This window comes from Chelonoidis abingdonii, chromosome 4, assembly GCF_003597395.2.
Source record: "Chelonoidis abingdonii isolate Lonesome George chromosome 4, CheloAbing_2.0, whole genome shotgun sequence".
Classification (NCBI taxonomy): domain Eukaryota; kingdom Metazoa; phylum Chordata; order Testudines; family Testudinidae; genus Chelonoidis; species Chelonoidis abingdonii.
This window is the reverse complement of record NC_133772.1, coordinates 47,243,896-47,267,738: the sequence shown is the minus strand read 5'-3', so window position 1 is coordinate 47,267,738 and position 23,843 is coordinate 47,243,896. Positions and strand designations below refer to the sequence as shown.

The following is a 23,843-nucleotide window of genomic DNA, read 5'->3' as shown; positions in this document are numbered from 1 at the left end:
AAATTTGTAAATGCTTATCCAAATCCCAAACTGCCAATATCATCCACACTGGAACTGGTGCTTTGGAATTTGGCTCAACTTGACTGTTCAGTTAACCTGAACTTTTTGTTTATGGCTATCATGCTTCCCACCACAGCTTCTCTAGCACAAGATAGGAGCTGCCCACTACCTACGCCAGAGTAACATGGCATTAAGGGACCTATGCAAATTACTAATCTCCATCACAAAGAACCTGCAGGAACCATAAAAGATACTGGTGCCCAACAGCCCTGCTCAACTTGAAAGCCCCTTCTGGGCGCTGAAGAATGAGAATTCTGACCCAGACAAGGGTCCTAACTAAGCAGCATCAAAAAGAATAAAATATTAGCTCATAAAACCAGCCCAAAGGCCCTTGCTAGAAAACCCAGACAATGTATTTTAATATAAGTACTACACTTGCTCAAAGCAAAGCTAGCAATAATTAGTTGCCACACTATTTCTCAGGCTGACAGATAGATGTAACGAAGCATGCTTCACTTTCTTTTGTCCTAAAAGCTAAATTAGTACTACTCAGCAATCTCCCAAAAATTCTAGGCCAGTGAGAGCATTTACAGTTGATGTGTTTTGCACTGCAATTAGCATTAACCTTTTATATTTATGTAATTCCAGTTACTTGACCTGTGCTGGTTAATGGTTTTAATAAATCCTGCTGGTGAAAGGGAAGAGGTTGCACTAGTCACCACACTGTTCATTACAGCGTTATGTCCTTCCAACTTGCATTGGAGGAAAAAAGTTGTCACACAATGGAGGGAGGAAAAAAAAACCATAGCCCATCAAACTCAAAAGTATTTTAAAAAAATCCTCCAAAAGAATAAAAGGGCAATGAGCACAGTTTGCAGACATCCCATTTGTACAGTGTTGCCAAGGCATGCAGTGACTGCAGGTTACTATGGCAAGGCAATGTATTATCATGCAAATTATGCAGTTATTGCAAGGAACTGCCCAGCGACAGAGCAAATTTTTTACTGGATTGACTCCAGCACTGAAAAGGAAACAAAACAGCTGCATGAATGCACAGCTGTATTAGCCCAAACCAAACCCACCAGCAACCCTGAAAACTTGGGAGCCCAATCCTGCTTTCAGGGAATTTAGTGGGAATTTTTCTGTTTACTTCAATGGGAGCGGGAGCAGGAGGAGGCCCTTGAACTCCAGGAAACGCGTGCAATGTTTTTTAACTACATTGCTTGTTGTAAGGGTGCCATTAACAGTGAAGAAACTGACTGATCAGATACCCTCCAGTCTGAAAGTACTAATGATGGGAGGAGCCAAACCACAGATCTGTTGTGAGTGCAGGGACATTCACAGCTCTGATAATTCTCAAAAAGATCTGCGGATGGGCATATTTATTCTTCAGTTTATAGGAAGAACAAGAGTAGATACTTCTTTTCCTCTCCCAGAGAAACAGGACAATCAGTTTTATACACATTTTGTTATTTACATACAGTGATTTGAAGTTGAAGACTTCGAAAAGATAGTTAAATTTTGTCTGAACACATTCTTGAAGTTCTGTATTTTTTCCAGAGAAAGCAGAACAGCATAACTTGCAGCCTTACATTTCCAAACACCATTAATCTGCTCCTGCCCTGTCCGATTGTTAGTCATACATGTGCTGAGAGGTGGTGTTTTGTTTTTCACTTAATATTTTCAGCAGTCTAGTGGCAGCCATGACTTATCACTGAGATAATCTTTGTTTGTGTTTCCTTACTTGAAATAAATTACCTGAAGAAAAGTCATCTATTTTTCATAGAAAGATGTGAAAATGGAGCTCTGAACAGTTATAAATTTTTGCAAATATTAAAGGTGATTCTCACAATCTGAGGAATGGTTCCTCATTGTTTGTCTTTCACAGGGGAGGAATCATAAAATAAACAGTCACATACCACAGAATACTTCAGGATAATAATAAATATATACTTAGCACTCAAACAGCACTTTAAATCTTCAGAGCACCCTGCAAACATTAACTAACCAGAGGCTTCCTTTCCTTCCAGCCCCTTATGCAGGGCAGGGGTTAGTGGTGTTGCTAATCACTCCCCTCTGTATATTATCACCCACATCTTTTCTCTAGCTCTCTCTTAATGACTGTAGGAATTATGCATGCATATCAAGTACATACTGATTTATTCCTAGGGATGTAGAACTTACCATTCCAAGTCAGATTGTCAGCAGTTGCAAAGTGATGTCTCAAAAGTGGACAGAGGTGGTACTACCATGTGAAATTATGTTCAGAGACTCAGATTTTACAGTTTCATGTAAAGGTGCCTGATAAATCAGGGTAAGCATTGCTTAACCCTCCCTGCTTTCAGTGCACACTATTGCTCATAGATGCCTGTTAGGTGTTCAGCAGAGGTGGATGCTTGATGCTTTAGAGAAAAAGAACAATCCTTTCCCCATGGCCACATTAAGGCATCAGTGTCCCCCTGGGTGCTGCTCTTACCCTGCTGTGTCAGTAGGACTTCTGGGGTTCTATCCCATGGTGCTTTGCACTGCACTAGGTTGCATTGTTCTATGATTCTTTCCAAGTGAATGTGAGAGAACCTGTTTTTGGCTATGTCATGGAAATTGTGGGAAGGGGTTGGACTATGAAGTCTCCAAGTGGATTAGTCTGTGTCTTCACTGCAAAGCTGGCAGGTTACCATCCCAGCTGAAAATGGGTTTTAGCCTATAGTTCCAGACAAGTCAGCTAGTTGGGATGTAAAACACCCCATGCTTAGTGAGAGGTTTTTGTATGCGTAAGAGAGTCAGGTTAACACTGCAGTGAAGACAATCCCTGTGTGTGGCAACAGAGAAGACCACTGCCAGGCCAATGCACCACAGCTGCTATGTAATGGGGACACCCCTCCTTTCTCAATGGTAGTTAAGATTCTGTCACTGATATTTTTTTGGTAAAAGTCAGGGACAGGTCACAGGCAATAAACAAAAATTCATAGAAGCCCATGACCTGCCCCTAACTCTTACTAAAAATACCCAGAGGCATGTGGGGGGGGACTAACAGTGGGACTGCTGCTGGAGAGGGCATGCTGCTCTGGCCCCAGGGCTGACCACTAGCCAGCTGCTCCTGCCCAATCACAGCCCAGCTCCCCATTATACTAGGCACACTGTACAACCACAGAACAAAAACACTGCCCCTGCCCAAAGAGCTTATGGTCCACATGTAAGTCAAGAAACAACAGACGGAGACAGACAAATAGGGGAGCACTAGAAAATGATGAGAGGATACTGGTCAGCATGATAGGCAGTGGTCTCAGCCCTCCAGCAACCAGTTTTTGTAGACCTGTCCAGAAATCTGAGATTTGAGTGTTCAGATGAAATACTAGTCCTAAAATTGTCCAACTTTTTAAAATATATCTAGTGCATTATTTTACTTTGATCAGTAGCGGCATCTTCAGGCCACCTAAATCCACCAGGAAGAATAATACAGAGGCTCTGTTCTTAATTTACCTCCCATACATTCTAAATTAATGTGTCTGAACAAACGTTGCTGCAGGCTACCACCCCTCCCTTCCCCAGGTCTCTGAGGGGCTTCTGTACTTTTAAAATACTTTTTCCAACCTCCTCCTTCCCCTAAACAGTTTTCAAAAGTTGAGAACATTGAAAATAGCAGGTTTTAACTCAGGCTCCACTTTGGCAACACAGCTCAGTGGATATAGCAGGGAGAATGGACTGAGCTCTGGTCACTCAACAACATGGCCTTAGAGACTATACTGCCAGTCTTCAAGTCCCATCGCTATTCCAGCTGTCATGGTAACTTGAAGGTGGTGAGCACAGGAATGGTTCTGCAATTTGTAAATCAGTGAGGCTACAGAAACTTCACCCGCCAAGAGCCAGAAGGGGTACCTGCCTCCTCTTTCTTCCCACCAACTCCGCAAGCTGCTGTCACATCAAAAGATAGTAGTTGTTCACTTCGCTCCTGCACCTCCATCAGCACAGTAGGCCAGACCTGTCAGGTGCTAATGGAAAGAGCTGCACAAAAAGAAGAAAGCTATCTGCAGCATACCACAAGAAGTTTTACTGGTCCTACAAACTACAGGCCCTATGGTATATATTCTTGAGCGCCACCTACCGGGACTGTGCCTGTTAAGACATCTCATAACACCAAAGATAAGTACCAATGGGTGTATGGCTGAGATTAGAAGTGTGGGTATGTCATATGCAGTCACTTGAGGCAGTCCTCTACCAATTACAGTACATACATCTCCTCTCCCCATACCCCTGTGCTTGTCAGAGGCATTATGGAATTGTGAATTATAATTTTCATAACTAATTGCATTTACATCTCAAAAGTATTTTACATGCTGAAGCTGCACACAAGACATACAGTACTGCTGAAATGCAACCACCTCTAGGGCAGAGGGCATCAGGCAGGCAAAGAACAAGTTCAAGGAAGTTTATTAAGAAGGAAAATATTGGCAAAGACATTGGGCCAAACTGTTACAAAAGTCACAATCGTTAACGAAGGAGTTGCATAGAAGGAAAAAAAAAGCTCAGGCTCACTATAAGGTTATCAGTCTCCTTCAATTGTATTATTTTGCCTATAGCATCCACAATGTATTTCCAGAACTGAATCATTAGAGTCCAGGAGGACGGCTGGGGGGAGCTAACGACAGCATTGGTAGCGTTAGGACTGAACAGGAACACTAACATTAACCCAAAGGGGAAATCTGGATGGTTTCCAACTCAGCATTTGAACCACAAGGGTTGGTCTCATCTCCATTCATAGCTGACTATATGAAAGTTAGTGATTATGTAGCAATACAAATATTGTACTGTAGCAAGGCTCAGTTTCATGGTAGGGAGCCTACCAGCCTTTTTTAATTTCACAGCTCCAGCTGTGAGCCCCTTGCAGTAGAGCAGAGCTGTGAAGTCTAACTCTGTAGTGTAGCCCAAGCCCAACATCGAGACAGAAAACTGTGGAAGGGGGTGGTAGCTGTAGAAAGATAAAGGATGGGCCTGTGGTTAAGGGACTTAGAATTTTATTTTACTAATACTTCCAGATAACATCTGATGCCAAAATTTTTTGTTATGGCCACAATTTTGCTTATGTATGTCAGTTCCCCCTGTAAAATAGGGATAATAAAGCTTTCCTACCTGAGGGTAGACATACAGAGAAATTAAGTAGTGTTTGTGGGGCACACAAACTGAAGCTGTAAAAGGAGAAGCAAAATTTTTTTCCTTAATAAGCTTTGGCCATTACAAGGACTATTTAGAGCAGAGCTTCAGCATTAACAGTCGGGTATCTTGCCCCTACAGAACAGTTCCTTTACGGGGCCATCTGCAGAACCAGCAGGATCAAAATCTCAGAACTCCTTACAGTTACCTGTAGTTCTTGCACCTACCCTTTCAAACTGGAGTAGAGATTAGGGTTGCTGGGCAGTCTCTGCTCAGTAATCCTAGTTGGAAAGAAGTGGTTGTAATGCAATCAAGATGTAAGATGACAAGTGAGGCAGTGAAGTGTTCCACTGGACCAAGTAGGTTACAAGGAAAAATCTATTGCATAAAGTTCTTGCTGCAATTTAACTTACTTGGGCACCAATTACCATAAAAGCTGAGCTATTCAATCTTCGATATATTTATCCTCATAGCACTCATGAGGTAGAGCAGTACTAGTATCTTAATTTTACAGAGGCACTGTCTACAGGAAGTAGGACACAGCAAGGCCTTGATAGCCAGTCCCAGGACAGCATCCTAAGGCAACTGGATTTCATAAGAATGGCCATGCTGGGTCAGACCAAAGGTCCATCTAACCCAGTACCCTGTCTTCCGACAGTGGCTAATGCCAGGTGCCCCAGAAGGAGTGAACAGAACAGGTAATCATCAAGTGATGCATCCTGTCATCCATCCCCATCTTGCAGCAAATCCTACTATATACATAAGCAACCTCAGCTGCTGTATGTGTTAAGCTCTTTTAGGTCAGCACAAGTCAACAGAGGAACACAGTTGGACTGGAGAACTGCCACTGAGGAAGGAGGCCTCTCTGGTAAGACCTTGCTCCTGAAATCAACCACGCTTTCCGAGAGCTCAACTTACAACAGGTAAGGATCGTTTTGTGGAAACTTTCAATCCCCTGTCTAGGCCTTCCAATAAAACAGGATACTAGATTCAACATTTTAAGGCAAGAAACTCTGCTTTATATATACAGAAAGCCTAAGGGTGCCCAAACCCAACTTCTCCCTTTGTCAGGCCATCTAATCAAAATATTTAAAAATTGTAATCTTCCAAAAGTGATTTGAAAACCCGCTTTTTTAAAAAGGCAGTGAGCAAGGCAATGGACAGATTTTAGTGGCACAAGAGCAGGATTACAACTGGTTTTCTTAATCTACTAAAACAAGATGGATCAGATACCACTATATTCCAATCAACCTGTACAACTGCTACTGGGTTATTTATTTTTCTTGTATCAGTGGCTGATTTAACAGCACAGACCCTAGATTCAAGTAGTGCTACGGGCATGGGAATCCCAGCTCTGCAAAATTCATATAATACAGAAACCATTAAATTATGGGTATTAAGAGGGCCTAACAAATAGTCAAAGGCCAGTCAATTTCTCCTTACAAGGCCTGGATTCAATTGTTATATTTCCAACCCTTTCCCAGACTGAAATGCAGCAACTCAATTTGAATTTGCCATATTAGAAAAGGCAAATCAATTGTTTACCTGTTTTCTAAGTTGTGGCAGCAAGAGAAACATGTTATTGTAAAACCACCACAAGCTAAGAACAAATAGTTCAGAAACTGGGAGTACAGCAGCAAGATGGCTACTGTCACTAGCTTCACAGATCAGGCACGGGCTTCAATGAGAACCATGTAAAATATGTTCAGCTGGTATGATCCAATTCACTTCACATCCATCCAAATATGATCCAGTATACAACGCATACCTCCAATTTTTAACAAGCACCCTTATATAATATTAGATATAATTTACATCGGCTTCCCCAAACTTATAATTCATTGAAACTTCCACACAGAATTTAGAAGACACAGGTCTTTAATGTGACTTTATTATTTCAGTAAAAAGAGTGAACTCTTATGCGACCAGAGCAGAGGCAGTGGATGACTCGCTGAAAGAAAAAAAAAAAAAAAGAAGAAAAAGACAATTATTTCCCTCTCATTTTGGATATTGCTACTGCAGTGGCAACTTCTCACATAACTTAGTTGCCAAAAAAACCTGAAACAAACTTTGCTTCAAATCAGCTTTGCTATATTTCACTGGAGCAAAGAACAGCTACAATAGCAGTAATTTTAACAGTCTACCTAGCTGATTTTGGGCTTTTCAGAATTACGGGAGCTCACTCAGACATCCAAGGAAGGTTAAGCCAACACTAAGGAAAACCTTTCTGGTGGAAACTGCAAATGGTTAAAAAAAAAAATCAATCATCATAGTGAGCCGTCTGACCTGAGCAATGGAAATAATGTGGGAACTAGAGAGAGGCAATTTTAGATTATTAAAAATATATAATTTGAAACAAGGTAGATGAGATTGCAGTTTATATATGATACTGTATAATAAATAATCTAGCTGATGCTGGTCACTATATCAGCCTACAAATTTACTGGATGTTCTAACCTAGCTAAGTTTGTTATCTCTGTCACAGTCCTGCCTAGAATGAGGGTGAGGGACTCAACTCCACTGTCAGCTAGGCCTGTGGCACCTCCAGGTTGGAAACAACAAGAGAACAGACAAACACTTACTACTTCCAGTTGGGTGGGAGTACTCTCTTGGTCTTGTAATAGCGAGCCAGCCTGTGAATTCTGCTCTCAATCAGAATCAGACGAAATTTGGCATCTTTATCCTTAAAAAGAAAAGGAAGATAGAATGGGAATTTCTTGATATGATTGTAACATCCAAAGAGATCCATTTACACTTGGTGAACGGGGAAATATTTCAGTATTACCCACAGCTATTATAAAGGGCCACTTTTGAGTTCAGTCCTGCTCTTTGATCCATCAAGTTCATGCAGACTTAAGTATAAAATAAGCATTTGTGCTAACAAGACAGGCAAGTCCAAAATTGTTTGTATTGTTTATAGGCAATAAAAGTCTTAGCTTTATCAGCTGTGCCCTTTACATTTACTCAGATGAAGTAATGGCCAACATTTCCTGAAGCATACTGAAAATCTCTGCTCAGGCTGCAAAGTTACCAGTCATGTAAAGGTTAGAAAACAAACTCAACATTAAGTATTAAAAACTGATCTGCTCTTTGTATAACTATATATAATATTAATTAAAATATGTATAGCAATTTCAGAATAGTATCATAAGGTTCATTTTCAAAATTAAATCTAATAAAATAAGTGAAGCTACAACAGAGTTGCTATTTATATATTTCAAAAAAATGAAGAAAGCGCAAATAAAGCTTTATAATCCAACTGATTATTGCAAAGTGTCTAAAATTAGTTCAAAGACTCTTCCAGGTTTAGCTTAAGTTTTTACAGTAGTTTATCTTGGTAAAAACCTTTTTTTTAAAAAAAAACAAAAACATTCTTTTCCCACTCAAAGACCTTGGTCAATGAAAGCTTACCTTTCTGTTTCTCTCAAGATGTTTACGAACAGCAACAGCTTTCTTGATCAAGTGGTACAGATCCTCTGGAAGGTCTGGGGCAAGTCCCTTGGACTTAAGGATCCTTAAAATTTTGTTGCCAGTGACAAAACGAACTTGGGCAACACCATGAGAGTCCCTTAAGATTACACCTGAAATTAAAAGTTATATACTTTATACCAGGAAAAACATGCCAACAAGTGCTACTATTCTAAAGGCTCACTCAGACATCCAAGGAAGGTTTAGCCAACATTAAGGAAAACCTTTCTGGTGGAAACTGCAAATGGTTGGAAAACAATCATCACAGTGAGACCTACATCTTACCAGAGCAATGCAACTGCTGGACCACAAAGCACTTTACAAACAATTAATTTAACCTAGCTCCCCAGACCTCCCTCCCATATTGTACAGAGGTGGGTGAGGGGGATCAAAGTAGACAGACAGTAAGGTTTCACATTAAGATGTCCAGTGTCACCAAGAAGTTTTAGCAAAAGTGAGAATTAAACCCAGATTTGCAATTTTAAATCCATTCTTCATAAGAGTTCATAAAACTTACCAATCTGTGACGGAGTCAGACCTTTCTTAGCCAGTTTGTAGATCTGTTCTTTTACATCATCAGAAGTAAGTTTTAACCACTAGGGAAAAAAAATTGTAAAAAATTCAGTGATGAATAAGTACAGATTACATAGGAGAAACTACACAGCTAGTAGTTTTGAAATTCAATAATAGTCTATTAAATATTTATGTGCACTATAAAGGGGATATTCTTGGCATGCTTCACTAATGGCATGTGGCATGCATGGAACAGTCAGGGCTAATCATCAGAAGCACACATCCACATGATTACTCTACAGTCTCCTCTAGAGGCTGGAGATAGACTGCTTTGTGGTGCCCAAGAGCACAACAAAACTTGGACTGCCACTACACCATAACAGTAAAGAAAATATTACATGACCAGGGAGTTATCACTGAACCCATAGCAGCAATGCAACTACTATGATCATGTTGTACATGGTGACATACAAAAAATAGTTCTGGTAAAATTCCAAGTCAGAGGTCAATCAAAAATGGTTCTGGTGAGTGATTTGTTAAACGGCATTTCATGGTCTGAAATAAAGGATTGCCTTAGTGAACAGAACACTACCTGACAAAATGTGGAGAACTAAAGTTCCACAATAATCTGATAAGAAAACCTAAAAGACTAACTAAATGAACTCAGGTTTGTAACACCAAGGAAGTTCCCCTCCAACTGGATATTCAAATATGGTCTCCAGTAATTACCTGGTTTTACTGTCTGATTTGCCAGACAAAACAATTACATACAAAAAAGTAATGCAAATCTATAAAGTGAATTTAGAATTACTGAAATTTAACTGGAGCCTTACAGGATCTCAAACCTAAAAACTGCTAGTTTGCCTTCTCTATTACTTCATTATCTAGCACTAAAAATTAAAATGGAGAAAAGTTACTCCATATTTTTAGTTTACTTTGTGCATAGGACAACAATCTCTGCCTAATAGGTTAATGTCTGTGTAGAGATCTTTAACTTAAAAGAATAACTTGAAAAGGAAAACTATTTTTAATAAAAAATATATTAAGTTAAATGATTAACATTTCTAACTGACTTCCTTTTAAGATTTTCTTGAGGAAAGACTGCTCTGGTAGCAGCACTGCAGGGTTCAGTGCTCTATTCATAGTTAAGATCATTCTTAGAGGATGTTCAGGAAAGTTATCATCACTTAATTCAAGTTATGACCATAGAACACATTAAACTCCTGTGAGAATGCTCTCTTTCAGAAGTAAAGTGGCCTTAGCTTAATTCACTTATACAATGAAGCTAAAGTGAAGTAAGGCCACTACATCTGAATGAACACATTTGCATAAGTGGTTAGTGTGCTTTAAATTTACAACTTCAGTTAAAGTTTCCTGTGTCCATGAGCAGACATGTCTTTAGGAAGCCATATATTCTCCAAGTATAGTCAATCCCTTGTCTCTCATACTGCCTACAGAAGTTTTGTAAAAGTAACTGGAAAGATACAGAACCGTCCCATAAACTACAGAGACCACAAACTCTTTCCAAGGAAATGGGGCAGCCACTAGGTTGTAGGACCTAGTTTTCTATTTAAAAGCTCTACAATCCTCATGCCAATTGGTAAGATTTAGACACCAAACTACCTCAACTAAATATCTACATACTTTTTCACTGGAGGCATAAAGCTGCATCCACCAAACTGGAAGCGGGTGTGAAAAACAGATCCTTTTAACACTGTAAACCTAAGCTCAAGTCAAACCAATGGTCAAGAAGCGAAAGTAATAGGACAAGCAACCAAGGTGTTTACTTACTGTGGGCACACTGCGCCTATAGGGCAAGGCTGACTGGGACAAGCCCTTCCTGTTGAAAAGAGAAGCATGCGATACTGAGTGGAAAAATTAAAGGGAAAAAAATCTTTAAATTTTAGACCTCAGGGCGACACATGTACGTGGCAATCCCTGGGACTGTAATTTACCACGGTCACTACTGCCGAGCCCACACCGTGTATCTGCCCTACTTTCCCACGCTGCCCTTTCCCTCCTTTGGGGGAATGTATCCATCAGCCCTCACCAGCGCGGCCACCCCATTCACTGCTCGGCGCTCCCTGATCTGAGCTAGACGAGCCTTTAACAAGCGCTACCGTGAAACGTGTGGGGCGGGTTACAGGTGGGTTTACAAGCGACACTTGGGGGGCTGGGCGGGCAGGCGCGCGCTTATTGCTGCAGCCTGCGGGGCGGGCGGTGCCAGCACCCAAATACCAGCGCGGCCCGGGGTGCGGGGCCCCACGGTCCGAGGCCGAACCCGACACGTGCCCCTCGCGCCAGCGGGGCTCGGAAGCGGGACTCAGGCCCGCGGAGGGCCAGGCCGGACGCCCCGGCCTCTCTCTGCCCAGGCCCGTCTCTGTGCGCGCCGCGGGGCCGGGCCACTCCGGCCGCTCCCACTGCGCTAGGCGCGGCCCCCTGCACAAACCCGGCGCCGCCGCTTACCCCGGAGCGTGCATGCGACCCATGATGGCGCCGGGCAGCGAAAGAAAGAGCAGAGGAAGGCGGGGGCTCTGGCTCAACCCTTCCACCGGAAGAGACGTCAACTCGTAACCCCGCCCTCTTCGCGCGCCGACCAACCAAAGTGGCGCTCTCCTCTCGCCTTCCGTGGCTCCCAGCATGCACTGCGGCTCCCCCGGCACAACCCCGTCCGGGCGGGAGTGTCGCGCCCCGCAGCGGCTGGGCCCGGAGGGGGCGGGACCAGCTGCCAGAGCGGGACGTTCCGCTTGGGAGCCCGGGAACCGTTTGTAATCGACCCTTCCCCGCGCCCGGCGGCAGGAGTCAGCCAGCGCCACTGTCAGCAGCAGCTGGAAAGCGGACCCCGGGACGGTCTTCACGCAACGCCGGCGGGTCCGGGAGCGCGGGTCCGTGAATGGCCCTTCTCCCCCCCAGCACTAACCGAGAGTCCAGTTCTCCAACCAAGGCCCCGTCTCTAACCCCTGCCACACTGGGAAGGTAAAAGCCTGGGCGCCCACACCTGCTCACCTCACACTTGGCCCCAGAGCACTCGCCTCTGCAGCTATGGCAAGATGCCACAGTGGCGTAAAGAGCCAGCCAGGCAAGAGGGTGACAGCGAGGCTGAGACCATGTGCATAAGTAGCCTCCCTGCTCAGAGTAGGCACAGGTAGTGGAAGAAATATTGTTCCGAACAGCACTGCCAATAGTCCTAACCTGCCACGCAATATATTCCTTCCCATTAATCTAATACCCTAGAAAAGTAGCACAGCTTCCTCGTCTGGTTAATCCTCACTGTACTAAAGTGAGTATTTTCTCCTAACATTTCCTCTTGGTGACATTTCCACAGGTGTTGACTACATTCTTTGAATCTTGTCATTTCCAACAAGTTGTAAGTTTCATATGCAAAAGGTTAGAGTATGTGACATGGTTCATTTTTCCTTGCAAGTCAGGACACCGAGCACTGCAGTTTATATCATGCACTCAGCTCCTGACAGGTGAAGAAACCCATTCCTGTCAGCCCCAGATCGGCCATGCACAACTTACTCTGGTTGCATCCAGCAGGTGTTTTGCTCAGAACATCTGTGCATCATGTTCACCAACCTGCAGTGCTCTGTTAGGTAGTGGTAGATAAGACTGGCACAAACAACTGCATCTGCACCACTCTCCTATCCCTGTTACTCCTACCCAAAAAAGCATTGGAACTTTAAAAAAAAAAAAAAAAGTTAGAATTACTTTAACTCCTGGAGATAAATCCTTGAACTTGTGTATTACAATACCATTTTGTATATCTGCTTGAAAGGTGTGCTTGTCTAGTTCTACAACTTTAACCACACCAGGATTCTTTTAGAAAAAAGTTGGTGCAAATGTGCTTGTAGAGGGAGGAATACACTAAAAATGTTGAAGCCGTCAGAGAAAAGTCTTTTGAATACAAGTAATATTATTTTCCATTATTCACTGTGTTACTGGACTTTTAACCCAGTATGGACGAATTATAATTAACCACTTTCCATTGACTTGAGCTGATTGATACAGGGTTTTAAAACTCTTCCTAGAGGTTAATCTTACAGTTATGATGCCCCCCCCCCTTTTTTTTTTAAAGTCAGGTTTAAGGGAGAAGGAACATACTAAGTCAGAGTCATACATGCATGCCTAAGAAATGGAAGGATTCATTCCTGAGTGAATAAAGGAGTATTAATTTTATGAGATACACAAATCTACGATTTCCAACTATTACCATAGCCTTTGGTTTTTGCTGCTGATTGCCAGTGCGCTGACTCAGGATTTCATAGCTCTATGTACAGAGTTTAGGTTTTTCAAAGTTCAGGAGAGGGCTAATTTATTTTTATTGACCACAACCGTTACTTAATCATTTTTCTTCTATACTCTCCCTTCCTTAAGGTTTCTAAGGATGATTCCAGCCCTTCCCCACCATCCAGCTGTAGAAATTAGTGTTTTGCATTTTACATGCACACAAATAGAATTTGGTGGGATTATCACCGCGCTGAGGTTTCCCAGTGAGGAGAGGAACCCTAACCCCAAATTTGATGGAATATGCTTAAGTGAACCATAAGTTAAGCTACGATTTAGTCATAGGTACTATAGTATACCATGGACAGGTCATGGGCAGTGCACAAAAATTCACAGGCCTGTGACCTGTCCTTGACACCACTATAAATATGGAGGTCACTGCTGCAGCACTAGCTGCCCCGGGGGGCAGAGGAGCGGAAAGGGAGACGACCAATGACAGACCACTGCCCCAGGGAAGCAGCTGCACCAGCTGGTGAGGCAGTCCCCAGGGCAAGGTTCCTAGGGCTGCCCGAGCAGCGGTCGGTGTGGGTGGCTGCGGGGCCACTCCAGCAGCAGCAGCAGGAAGTCTGGCTGTCCCCTAGGCCACCTAAGCAGCTGGCCCCAAAGCTAACTGCTTGGGCAACCCTGGGGTTAGCCACAGTGGCCCCTGCAGAAGTCATGGAAAGTCACAGAATTTGTGACTTTCATGACACAAATGAACTCCTAACCATAAGGCCATGGAAAATACCCACTAAATCCCCTGCATTGAAAGCTTCAACTAAGATTTTTACAAAGTTCACTATTAGGGTTAATTTAATACAGACATACTAAAAAAAATCTGCTGCTTTTTAGCTTTATAGTCAAGCATGCACAATACAGCCCTGGGGATTTTGAATACTTTAGGCCAAGTTCTATCTTGACACATGTAGACTTTTCCTTTTGGCTTTCAAATACAGTTGCATACATCTTAGGGTAGAGTTTGGCTTCAGAGGTGGAGAAGGGAGGGAAGAGACAGCACAAGTGTTTTATTCCAGAATAGTGTTTAATTTGTAATTGTAAGACAGTTATGAAGTCACATTTAACCCATTCATTACAGGTAGGGTTTGATGGCAATATTGTGCATCTTTATTAGCTATCAGTATAACTGAAGTATTTGGTTTTTACAGATGTATAGATAACGTGAGGCAAACTACCATATTTGCTCCCAATGAGTTTCACCAATATCATCTATGAAATATTTACACTATTTTAATCACAGTATGTGAGTAAATAGCACACAAGGAAGTTAATTTCCTGTGGATTATTAGAATGGTGCAATATTGCCCAAACATTTTCCCCCTCTATGTAACATGCATATCCTGCAAATACCAGAAATAAGATTTATTTAATTTGAAAAAAAAATTCACCATATTAGAATCCTAGAAAGAGCAGTCACTTTAAGGCAAGATATTGAGATGTCTACACAACCTTATTTTTAAAAATAGAGAAATCAACTTTTTATCAAAGATCACACATGCTTGTACATATAGGTACCTGTAGATCATAAAAAGGCAGTAAAAAATATCAGTGCAAAGTCCTACGTTAGGTTATTTAATAGAGAAAATGAGGTGGTAACTGTTCATAGAGCAAGCTGTTATTTTCAAATATCAAAACATATGATCCTTAGAGACAATTCTATTTCTGGCTGCAGGCCACATATGTTGCATAAAATGCAATCTTTTTACTAGATCAAACAAGGTATAAAAAGCTGTTGAGACTATATTCATTTTAAAATCAAATGAGTGTACTGGCAAATTTCATCCCAATTTTAGTATGTTCCTTTATCATGCTTATTTTTAATTTATCCTTTAATAATAAAAGAAACAGTTTATCAAAAGTCTTGGCCACCGATTTTTTTTTTTAACCCCTCAGGAATAGTGCAAAGAGATGCAAACTCAGTGCTGTTCCTCTAATATTTTGGTGAGGACCCAAGACTAGATTTTACAGACAAAAAATAAAAGCCATGATCCTAAAAAGCTTGAGCCAATGTGAATTTTCTAAGAGGGGAGGGAAAGGCACAGAAATCAATTGAGCTATGAAGAACACTGTTAACCAGAGGTCAGGACAAATGCTAACAATCATACAGTACTACATATTTTCTAACCTAAGTCCAGACATCTGTCAGTCGCAAAATCAAATTTTTAAAAAAGCATTAAGCTTCTCCTTATATTTTGTGCTGTAAGACACTGTGCTGTAATAACACTGCAAAAAGGCAGTATGTATTGCTTTCAATTTATTTAACAATGGAACGTTTCACAAAAACAGTAGTTACTTTCCTGTGTCTACGTGACTTGTGGTTTTGATGATGGAATGGAATAAGTCTCAAAAGCATCAAGTGAGCAGGAAATAAAATCTAGTTATATTTACTGTATGTTACTATTTACATGCTATATACTGAAGGAAAAAATTATGCACACGATAGCTAATAAAACCGGGATTTTCTTTTAACTAGCTCCTATTAGTAACAACCCAGCTTAACATTCAGAAAGACATTCTTAGATTTTTTATTGTAATAATTCCTAAGAAATTGGACCATGAATGTTTTAGGCACCAAACGATGATTTAAATGTACTTTTCAATTGTACTTTGCTCATCTGGGTTGGAAAGATGGTTGGTCATTGTATTTGTGTGGGGGGCAGGAAGAAGCGGGGAAGTATCTAATGAGCATTTTATTGGTGGGCAAATAAAATAGATTGTGACTTTCCTATGCTGTGTCGTCTTCATTGCATATTTTAAGTTCCTTGCTAGTGACAGTCAGTACTATAGTCTATCACTGTCAACCTTCATTGACAAGTATTTCTAAAATAGTGCTAAAAATTATGTTGTGATTTTACACACAGTCTTCATACAGCTTTGTCCAAAGAGAACAGACTGTGGTCACCATTAAACTGATAGGTGAATAAGAAACCTATACATGTAGTGCAGCCAGACCCAGTGGAGTAACTAATCACACGCATGAGACAGTAAATTGTATTTGCACCCTATGATTTTAAATATTGTATCACGAAGGAATAAAATTTATCAACAGAGTAATTTTTACAAGAGGTGAGGGACTGACAATACTAGTCTGAGCCAAGTATATCTGCCAATGCAAATCATTTCTGACCTGCAGCATATCTGCTATTGGAGTCCTATGTTTTTCAAGTAGGGAGAATCAATATGTGAAGTTGCAGGGTAAGGTATTTTCTTATGTGTAAATATCATTTGTGACCCAATAGTTGAACCCAAGTCCCTAGATGAATCGCTAATGCATTTGCTGACTGCACTACAGAGGTCCTTGAAATTTTAAGAACTGTTTTAAAATGCTGGAAGACCACAACTCACGTGGCACCACAACCATCCAGTCTTCATTCAAAGTTTGCAAATCAGTGACTTGCACAGAAGACTTCACTTAAATGAACTGACTAATCTCACTCAGATAGCTGGTATAAAATTTAAACTATGTCTAGGAAACTGAGTAAGTTCCCCAAACAAAAGGTTCAGTAGGCGGTGTCATGAATCTGCCTCTTAAAGAGCTGGATAAGTTTGTTAAACCTGGCTAACAGGTAAATATTTTTAAATTTCAGACATGAGAGATACAAGAAGCATTTGAATTACAAGGTAAGGCACCATTATCTACAACTTCCATTATGGGCATTCACTCTGATAAATGTTTCAGATGCATTTAATCTCAAGATTCAAATGTAACAATTTTTCCATCTGTTCTGTCCAATTTCATTTCTGACAGTTTGTGCAACCACTGACATTTTACTGATCATTGCTGCACCAATGGTGAATAGCATCTGTATCATCATAAACCCCCCACATCTTTCCTCTGGCATTCTACAGCACCTTGCCACATATAATGTAACAGGTAACAGAAAAGATTACTTGTACTATATCCACAGGGCAAGTGATTAAACGTGGTTGAACTGATACAGTAAAGCCAGAATAAACTACCTGAATATTCCAGGGATGGTTTAAAACTTTAGTTACCCACAAGTACTATGATTACAAAATTAATTTACATTAATGCTTGGATATTATCCCATAAGCCTAAAACAGGTGGTTTCTAGACATCCTGTGGTTTCAGCTTGGTGAGGGTTGGTCCCACACGTGTTGAAATGCAGAGTCTCATTTTAAAATTTCCTAAGTTATTTTCAAGTAGGAAAAATGCACAAAGCACAAGTGCGCAGAACTGTTTCACTTTTGTTATTTTCTGCTGTAGGAGTTCACAGATATGGCACAGCAGTCAGCTGATACCAGTTAACTGTCTCCTTCCTCAAGTTGAAATCCTTCAGGGACAGCATAACTCCACCCAGAAAGAAGTTCTCACGCAACGATTCTGCACTGAGCACACTTAGCTGAAGTTCCCTCTGCTTCAAAGTCTCCTTACTGTATCCACTGTACACAAGCTATGAAAAGAACACAGCCAATGAAAGCCAAGACAGTTTATTTGTTAGATATCCAGAATAAATAATAAGGACTGCTGGTGATTAAAGTAAAGGGATTTATAGATGGGCTCCTGGGTTAGCCTCTGGATCTACCACCAACTTGCTGTGTGATCCTGGGCAGGTCTGCATCTCAGTTATCCTTTGTAAAAAGGGGATGTTTATCTGTTAGAGGGATGTTGTGTAACTTCATGTTTAAAGTATCCCGAGGAGCTCAGATGCAAGGTGCTGGGTAAGTGAAAAGATTGCTAAATCCAATCAGTTCAGAGCAACCAGAGAGCAAGTGATGCGGGTTATGGTCAATGCGTTTTGTGAATTCTAATTAGAATATGCCAATCAGTATTTGCCTAAGATATTTTTCCCCCTTCCAGAGTTACGATTTTTTTTGGATTTTGGGATAAGAAGGGGAGGGAATAAATCTGGAACAGGAGTGTGCACATTTATAAGGTACAAAGCTTTCAGAAGTGCAAAGCAATTTACTGAGATGTGTTTGACAGAAATTATTTACCAGGATTTCAAATAAATTGGTCACCAGCATGTATTTATGAAAGAAAGTTATGGAATCTTTACCAGGTAACTGATTCTTCTTACCATTTCATTGAATGTTGGGTTCCTTGTTTTTCGTGTGATTTTGGTTTTGCGTTTAGATGTTTTGTTTATATCTGGAAGTAAGTATGTTTTTACATAAGGATTTGGATCTGCACCATCTTCAGTAACCTGTAAATATAGAGCATAACAACTAGCCTTTATTCTATTGTAGTGTATTCCATCTGAGTATCTTTTCCTCCAAAGAAATGCATTAGAGTCTACGTTCACCCCGATTACCTAACATATGAGCAACTGCTCATAATCAGACTAACTGAAGACAAATGTGTTTTAAGAAGATACTTCCATTCTGTCTCACACATACTCCCCAATATCCCACAGCGTTCTATATGAATTATTCATATAATACAAGTTTGTGAAATTTTGGTTCACTTTCTTCACTCACCAGGTCTTTAATGTGCATCACCATGATAAACAGAGTGCTGTTTCTATACGAGATAGACAACTTTACTTCTCCTCCCACTTTGCCTGAGGCAGGACTTGATGGACTTGCATCTTAAAAAAATATTGACAGAAGTTATTTTCCTTCACACAATTGTCCATCAGTAGCACTGTACTAAGTTAATTAAGTGTACTGAAAATTGACAAATGTAAGTCTTATGCCAAGTTCACTTCCTTTCTTCAATTTTTATCAGTATGTCAGGAACTTTTTACCTCCAAAATTGGCAAGGTCTGGGTACCCAGACAGAATAGATATTCTAACAGGAATCAATATGGAGGATTAGAGTGAGAGAATTGGAGTATTTATTTGATCTGATTAATACAAGCATTAAAAATAAACAAGAAATTCTCACTTATGTGCAATTTTTATTTTGATTGATCTGAAACCATATGGTGTAGGATTTACCTTGAAAGACATTTTCAAAGTAAAGGAGGCTTGAATTTGATATGAAGACTGATTTTTTCATGAGGGGAAAATGGTTAAACTGAGGAATCAAAAGATGGATTTTATACTGTGCAGTACTTTCAAGTTTTTCATGTTATATTGCAGTCATTCAATTTACCCCCCAAAAACTTGTGTGCCTACCTGTAGGCTTAGCTATTCCATCTATTCCTTCAGCTTTCTCGTCACGAAGTAAAGGGTGAAAAAATGTATAAACAAGATCACACTGCATTTGGGAAAAAGGTTACATGTTAGCTTAAAATGTACTAAAATATGAGAGAACACTAATTTTATTTAAATGCTTTGAGCCGTCACCTCTGACACCTCTGCTGAACTGTTCATCAAACTCTGTATGTAGCTGTTCAGCTCTACTTTTCTTTTGGCTGCTACATCCTTTATATGAGTTCTTCCCAGAACCATCTTATTAGGAAAGCTACAAGAGAATGACAAGATGCATTTGGTTGCTAATTTTACTGATGTAAGTTAAGATTTAAGAACAACTTAAATCCTGAATGGCTGATATGTATTCTTGGCAATGACTTGAGACAAAGCACAGTAGTGTACTTGCTTTATGAACACACCAGTACATTTGCTATATTCAACATTACACACAAAAAAATACATTCAAACATCATTAAGGTTGCAAAGCCACATGCTCGGAAGTGCCAGAGTCAAAATGGAAATTTCATTCAACTTGTGTATATGGTTGTGATGCAGTCTTTAAGTACATGATCACATACTATCACAGACATTCCTTCCACAAGACCCTTGCCTTATTCAATGCACAATTAATAAGCAGCTAGTCACTATTTTGTTTTTTTTATTGTTCAATGTAGTTCAGAATACCTCATGTTTAAAGCATAGCTTCCACTGACTTCAGGTGCAGCTGTCCAGCCCTTCTGCAGATTAGACCCCTGGGTCTAAAGTCAAGCACCCCAAACAGAACTGAACACACAATTAGTCACTACCTGTGAAAAGGTTTAAGTGACTTGCCCAGCATCACAAAGAAACTCCTGACAGAAAGAGGTACAGGATACAAATCTCGAGGGCAGCATTCAGCTGCCTTAATCATGAGACCATCCTTTGTCTTCCTGCCCTCTCCAGCCTCATTCACTACACACACCTATCACCTTATAAAGCAGGGGTCTTACACACAACCTCCTTCTCCACATAATCCCCGAGCAGGTCCAGCCTGTGTACTGAATGAGGCTGGGATCCTATGAAAAAAATTAGCATATATCATGTAACCAATGATTACATAATATAGTTATACACAAAACTGAATGAAGGTTGCCTGGCCACCCTTAATTCTAGTACTGCCTAACAGAGACGAGAGCGCGAGAGCGCCAGCGCGAGAGTGTGTGTGTGGCTAATGGAGTCATTGACAGCAGGTTGATTGATAGTTCACATGCAGGATGATAACCTAACACCATAGCAGGATGGGACACTTGCCCAGTGGATTTCACAGAGATTTCCTGACAGCGGAGGGACAGGGAGACACTATCCCAGTCAACCACCCACAGGTCCAGCTCTTGTCTGAATCAGGTAGCTTCTTCCTCCATGCTACGTTGGCCCAGCAGGGGCATCACAGAGCACAGGGAAGACAGGATCCCTGCTCTCAGATCCTGCCCTGGTACAGCCCACAGCAGCAATTGCAGAGAAAGTCCTGATCAGTTATGGACTGGAGCATGTTCAACGTGGACAAAGTCTTTGGGGAATTTGGCTACTAAAATATAAGAAGTCTACTGAACATATGCAAACTCATCTTTCAAAGGTTTATATCTTGGTCTAATTTGAGTGGATTTTTTTAGGGATGGCAAAAGGTACATCCCTTACAAAAAGGGCTACTCCCTGCCAAATTTTCATTCCAATTTTATCAGGGCATTGTGGAAATTGTGACCCAAATGTCAGCGGCTCTGTGATGCTTTTAAAAGGAAACTAAAGATGTCTTAAAATAAGAAATGCTTTGTATATCTGAATTATTTGAACTTAGGAAAACCAAGCACAGCAAGCTGATGTCTTAGGGTATGTCTACACTACCCACCGGACTGGTGGGTAGCTATGGGTTTATCAGGGATTGATATAGCCCGTCTAGATGAGATGCGATATATCGATCCCCGAACGCGCTCCTGTCGACTTCGGAATTCCACCAGGGCAAGTGGCAGTAGCGGAGTCGACAGGGAGAGCCACGACCATCGATCCCATGCCGTGAGGACAGGAGGTAAGTCGAAATAGGATACTTTGACTTAAGCTACAGGAATAGCGTAGCTGAAGTTGCACATCTTACATCGACTCTGCCTCCTAGCGTAGACCAGGCCCAATTAAGCAAAGAAACACCTCCCCTCTTCAAAGAGGAACAGTTGCTAGTTTTGCTGTCATTTATGATTAGATATATTTCTGGATGTGAGCCCAATAGCAGAGTAAAGGGTGAGAACTTCCCCTTTTAACAGTTATGCCAACACTGGAAAAAACTCCATGAAACAAAAGTATAAAATTCCTTTGTCTACATGAAGGACATGAGATATCTTAGTTAATTAGGAACATACCCAGGTAACTTCCAAAGAGGAAAGAGAATACCGAGTTTGTTGTGAAGTTCCTGGAACTCATCAAATGTCCGGAAGACAAACGTTGGTTCGACTTGCACCTCTCTTAAGACTCTCACCACATAGATCTGCCAAAAAATAGAATATTTAAAGAAGCCATTAATAGCAACTGTTTTTCCACCCAAATAGATTTTTTGTGCAATATTTGTATTGTAAGACTAATTGTAGTTAATATTATGAATAATATATATATTATAATATTATATATAAAATATATATCAAAATAATTCCCCTCTCACCCCTGTGGGTGGTATGTGTGTCTTCCTCAACCTCGGGTCCTCTACCAGAGGCCTGGGAGTTTGAGGGTTCTGCGCAGTATCTTAGCTGTTCCTAGCACTGCACTCTTCTGGACAGAGAGCTCTGATGTTGTTCTGGGATCTGTTGGAGCCACTCACCAGCTTAGGAGTCACAGCCCCGAGGCTCCTACCACCACTGGGACCACTTTGGCCTTCACTTTCCACATCCTCTCTAGTTCCTCTTTCAGGCCCTGGTACTTCTCCAGCTTCTCATATTCCTTCTTCCTGATGTTGCTGTCACTTGGCACTGCTATATCTATCACCACCGCTGTCTTCTGCTCCTTGTCTATTACCACGATGTCTGGTTGATTGGCCAGTACCTGCCTGTCCGTCTGGATCTGGAAGTCCCACAGAATCTTAGCCCTGCTATTCTCCACAACCTTCTGTGGAATCTCCCATCTGGTCTTGGGAGGGTCTAGCCCATACGCTGTGCAGATGTTCCTGTACACAATGCCAGCCACTGGTTGTGCCGTTCAGTGTATGCTGTTCCTGCCTGCATCTTACATCCTGCCACTATGTGTTGGACTGTCTCTGAGGCCTCTCTGCACAGTCTGCACCTTGGGTCCTCTCTAGTGTGGTAGACCCCTGCTTCAATGGATCTGGTGCTCAGTGCCTGTTCCTGTGCTGCTATGATCAGTGCCTCAGTGCTGTCTTTTAGTCCAGCCCTTTCCAGCCACTGGTAGGATTTCCCAATGTCAGCCACCTCAGCTATCTGTCGATGGTACATCCATGCAGGGTCTTGTCTTGCCATGGCACTTCTTCTGCTTGGTCTTCCTCCCATGTCTGCTGCTGCCTCAGGCATTCTCTCAGCAGCTCATCTTTGGGGGCCATCTTACTGATGTACTCCTGGATGTTCCGGGTTTCATCCAGGACAGTGGCTTGACGCTCACCAAGCCCCGCCCGCCTTCTTTCCGGCTGGTATACAGTCTCTGGGTGTTGGACTTGGGGTGGAAACCTCCGTGCATTGTGAGGAGCTTCCGGGTTTTCACATCGGCAGCCTCCATGTCCTCCTTTGGCCAGCTCACTATACCGGCAGGGTATCTGATGACCGGCGCGTTGATGGCGTGGATCTGTTCTTCCCACTGAGCTGGCTCTTCAGGACCTGTCTTATCCTTTGGTGATACTTGGATGTTGCTGTCTTCCTTGCCTCCTCATCGTGGTTTCCATGTGACTGTGGGACGCCAGGTACTTGTAGCTGGTCTGTATGTCTGCTATGTGGCCCGCTGGTAGTTCCACCCCATCAGTCTTGACTACCTTCCCTCTCTTCACTACCATCCGGCCACACTTCTCCAGTCCAAATGACATCCCGATATCCTCACTGTAGATCCGCATCAGGTGGATTAGCGAGTCGATGTCTCGTTCATTCTTAGCATACAGCTTGATGTCATCCATGTAGAGGAGGTGGCTGATGGTAGTTCCACTCCTGAACCTGTACCCGTATCCAGTCCTTGTGATTATCTGGCTGAGGGGTTTAAGCCTATGCAGAACAGCAGCGGGACAGTGCATCACCTTGGTATATGCCGCACTTGATGGCCACTTGTGCAAGCTGCCTTGAGTTGACTTCCAGTGTTGTCTTCCATAGTCCCATTGA

General features: G+C 41.7%; 2 protein-coding genes, 1 long non-coding RNA gene and 2 other non-coding genes across 5 annotated transcripts in view; 1 reads left to right on the top strand and 4 right to left on the bottom strand.

Annotated features, from left to right (window-relative positions):
- Nucleotides 1-7,021: 7,021 nt before the first annotated feature.
- Nucleotides 7,022-11,702, bottom strand: RPS13 (ribosomal protein S13). Its single transcript, XM_032799236.2, has 6 exons — nt 11,596-11,702; nt 10,921-10,969; nt 9,134-9,212; nt 8,560-8,729; nt 7,731-7,831; nt 7,022-7,099 (listed from the first exon to the last, which is right to left on the bottom strand). The coding sequence occupies exons 1-6, from the start codon at nt 11,616-11,618 to the stop codon at nt 7,066-7,068; spliced, it is 456 nt and encodes a 151-aa protein (XP_032655127.1). The 5' UTR covers nt 11,619-11,702; the 3' UTR covers nt 7,022-7,065.
- Nucleotides 7,328-7,424, bottom strand: LOC116835947 (small nucleolar RNA SNORD14). Its single transcript, XR_004376341.1, has one exon. It is a non-coding gene; the product is annotated as a small nucleolar RNA SNORD14 (small nucleolar RNA).
- LOC116835948 (small nucleolar RNA SNORD14) lies at nt 8,797-8,887 on the bottom strand. The gene has a single exon (XR_004376342.1). It is a non-coding gene; the product is annotated as a small nucleolar RNA SNORD14 (small nucleolar RNA).
- A 64-nt stretch (nt 11,703-11,766) lies between the features above and the next one.
- On the top strand, nt 11,767-18,611 carry LOC142046749 (uncharacterized). Its single transcript, XR_012655750.1, has 4 exons — nt 11,767-12,105; nt 17,001-17,034; nt 17,162-17,287; nt 17,642-18,611. It is a non-coding gene; the product is annotated as an uncharacterized LOC142046749 (long non-coding RNA).
- Nucleotides 14,419-23,843, bottom strand: part of PIK3C2A (phosphatidylinositol-4-phosphate 3-kinase catalytic subunit type 2 alpha) — a 98,755-nt gene continuing 89,330 nt past the window's right edge. Inside the window, 6 exon segments of the mRNA XM_032799235.2 lie at nt 14,419-17,828; nt 18,456-18,581; nt 18,856-18,965; nt 19,498-19,579; nt 19,669-19,786; nt 21,900-22,024. Of these exon segments, the coding sequence (XP_032655126.1) occupies nt 17,646-17,828; nt 18,456-18,581; nt 18,856-18,965; nt 19,498-19,579; nt 19,669-19,786; nt 21,900-22,024 (744 nt within the window). The 3' untranslated portion in view covers nt 14,419-17,645.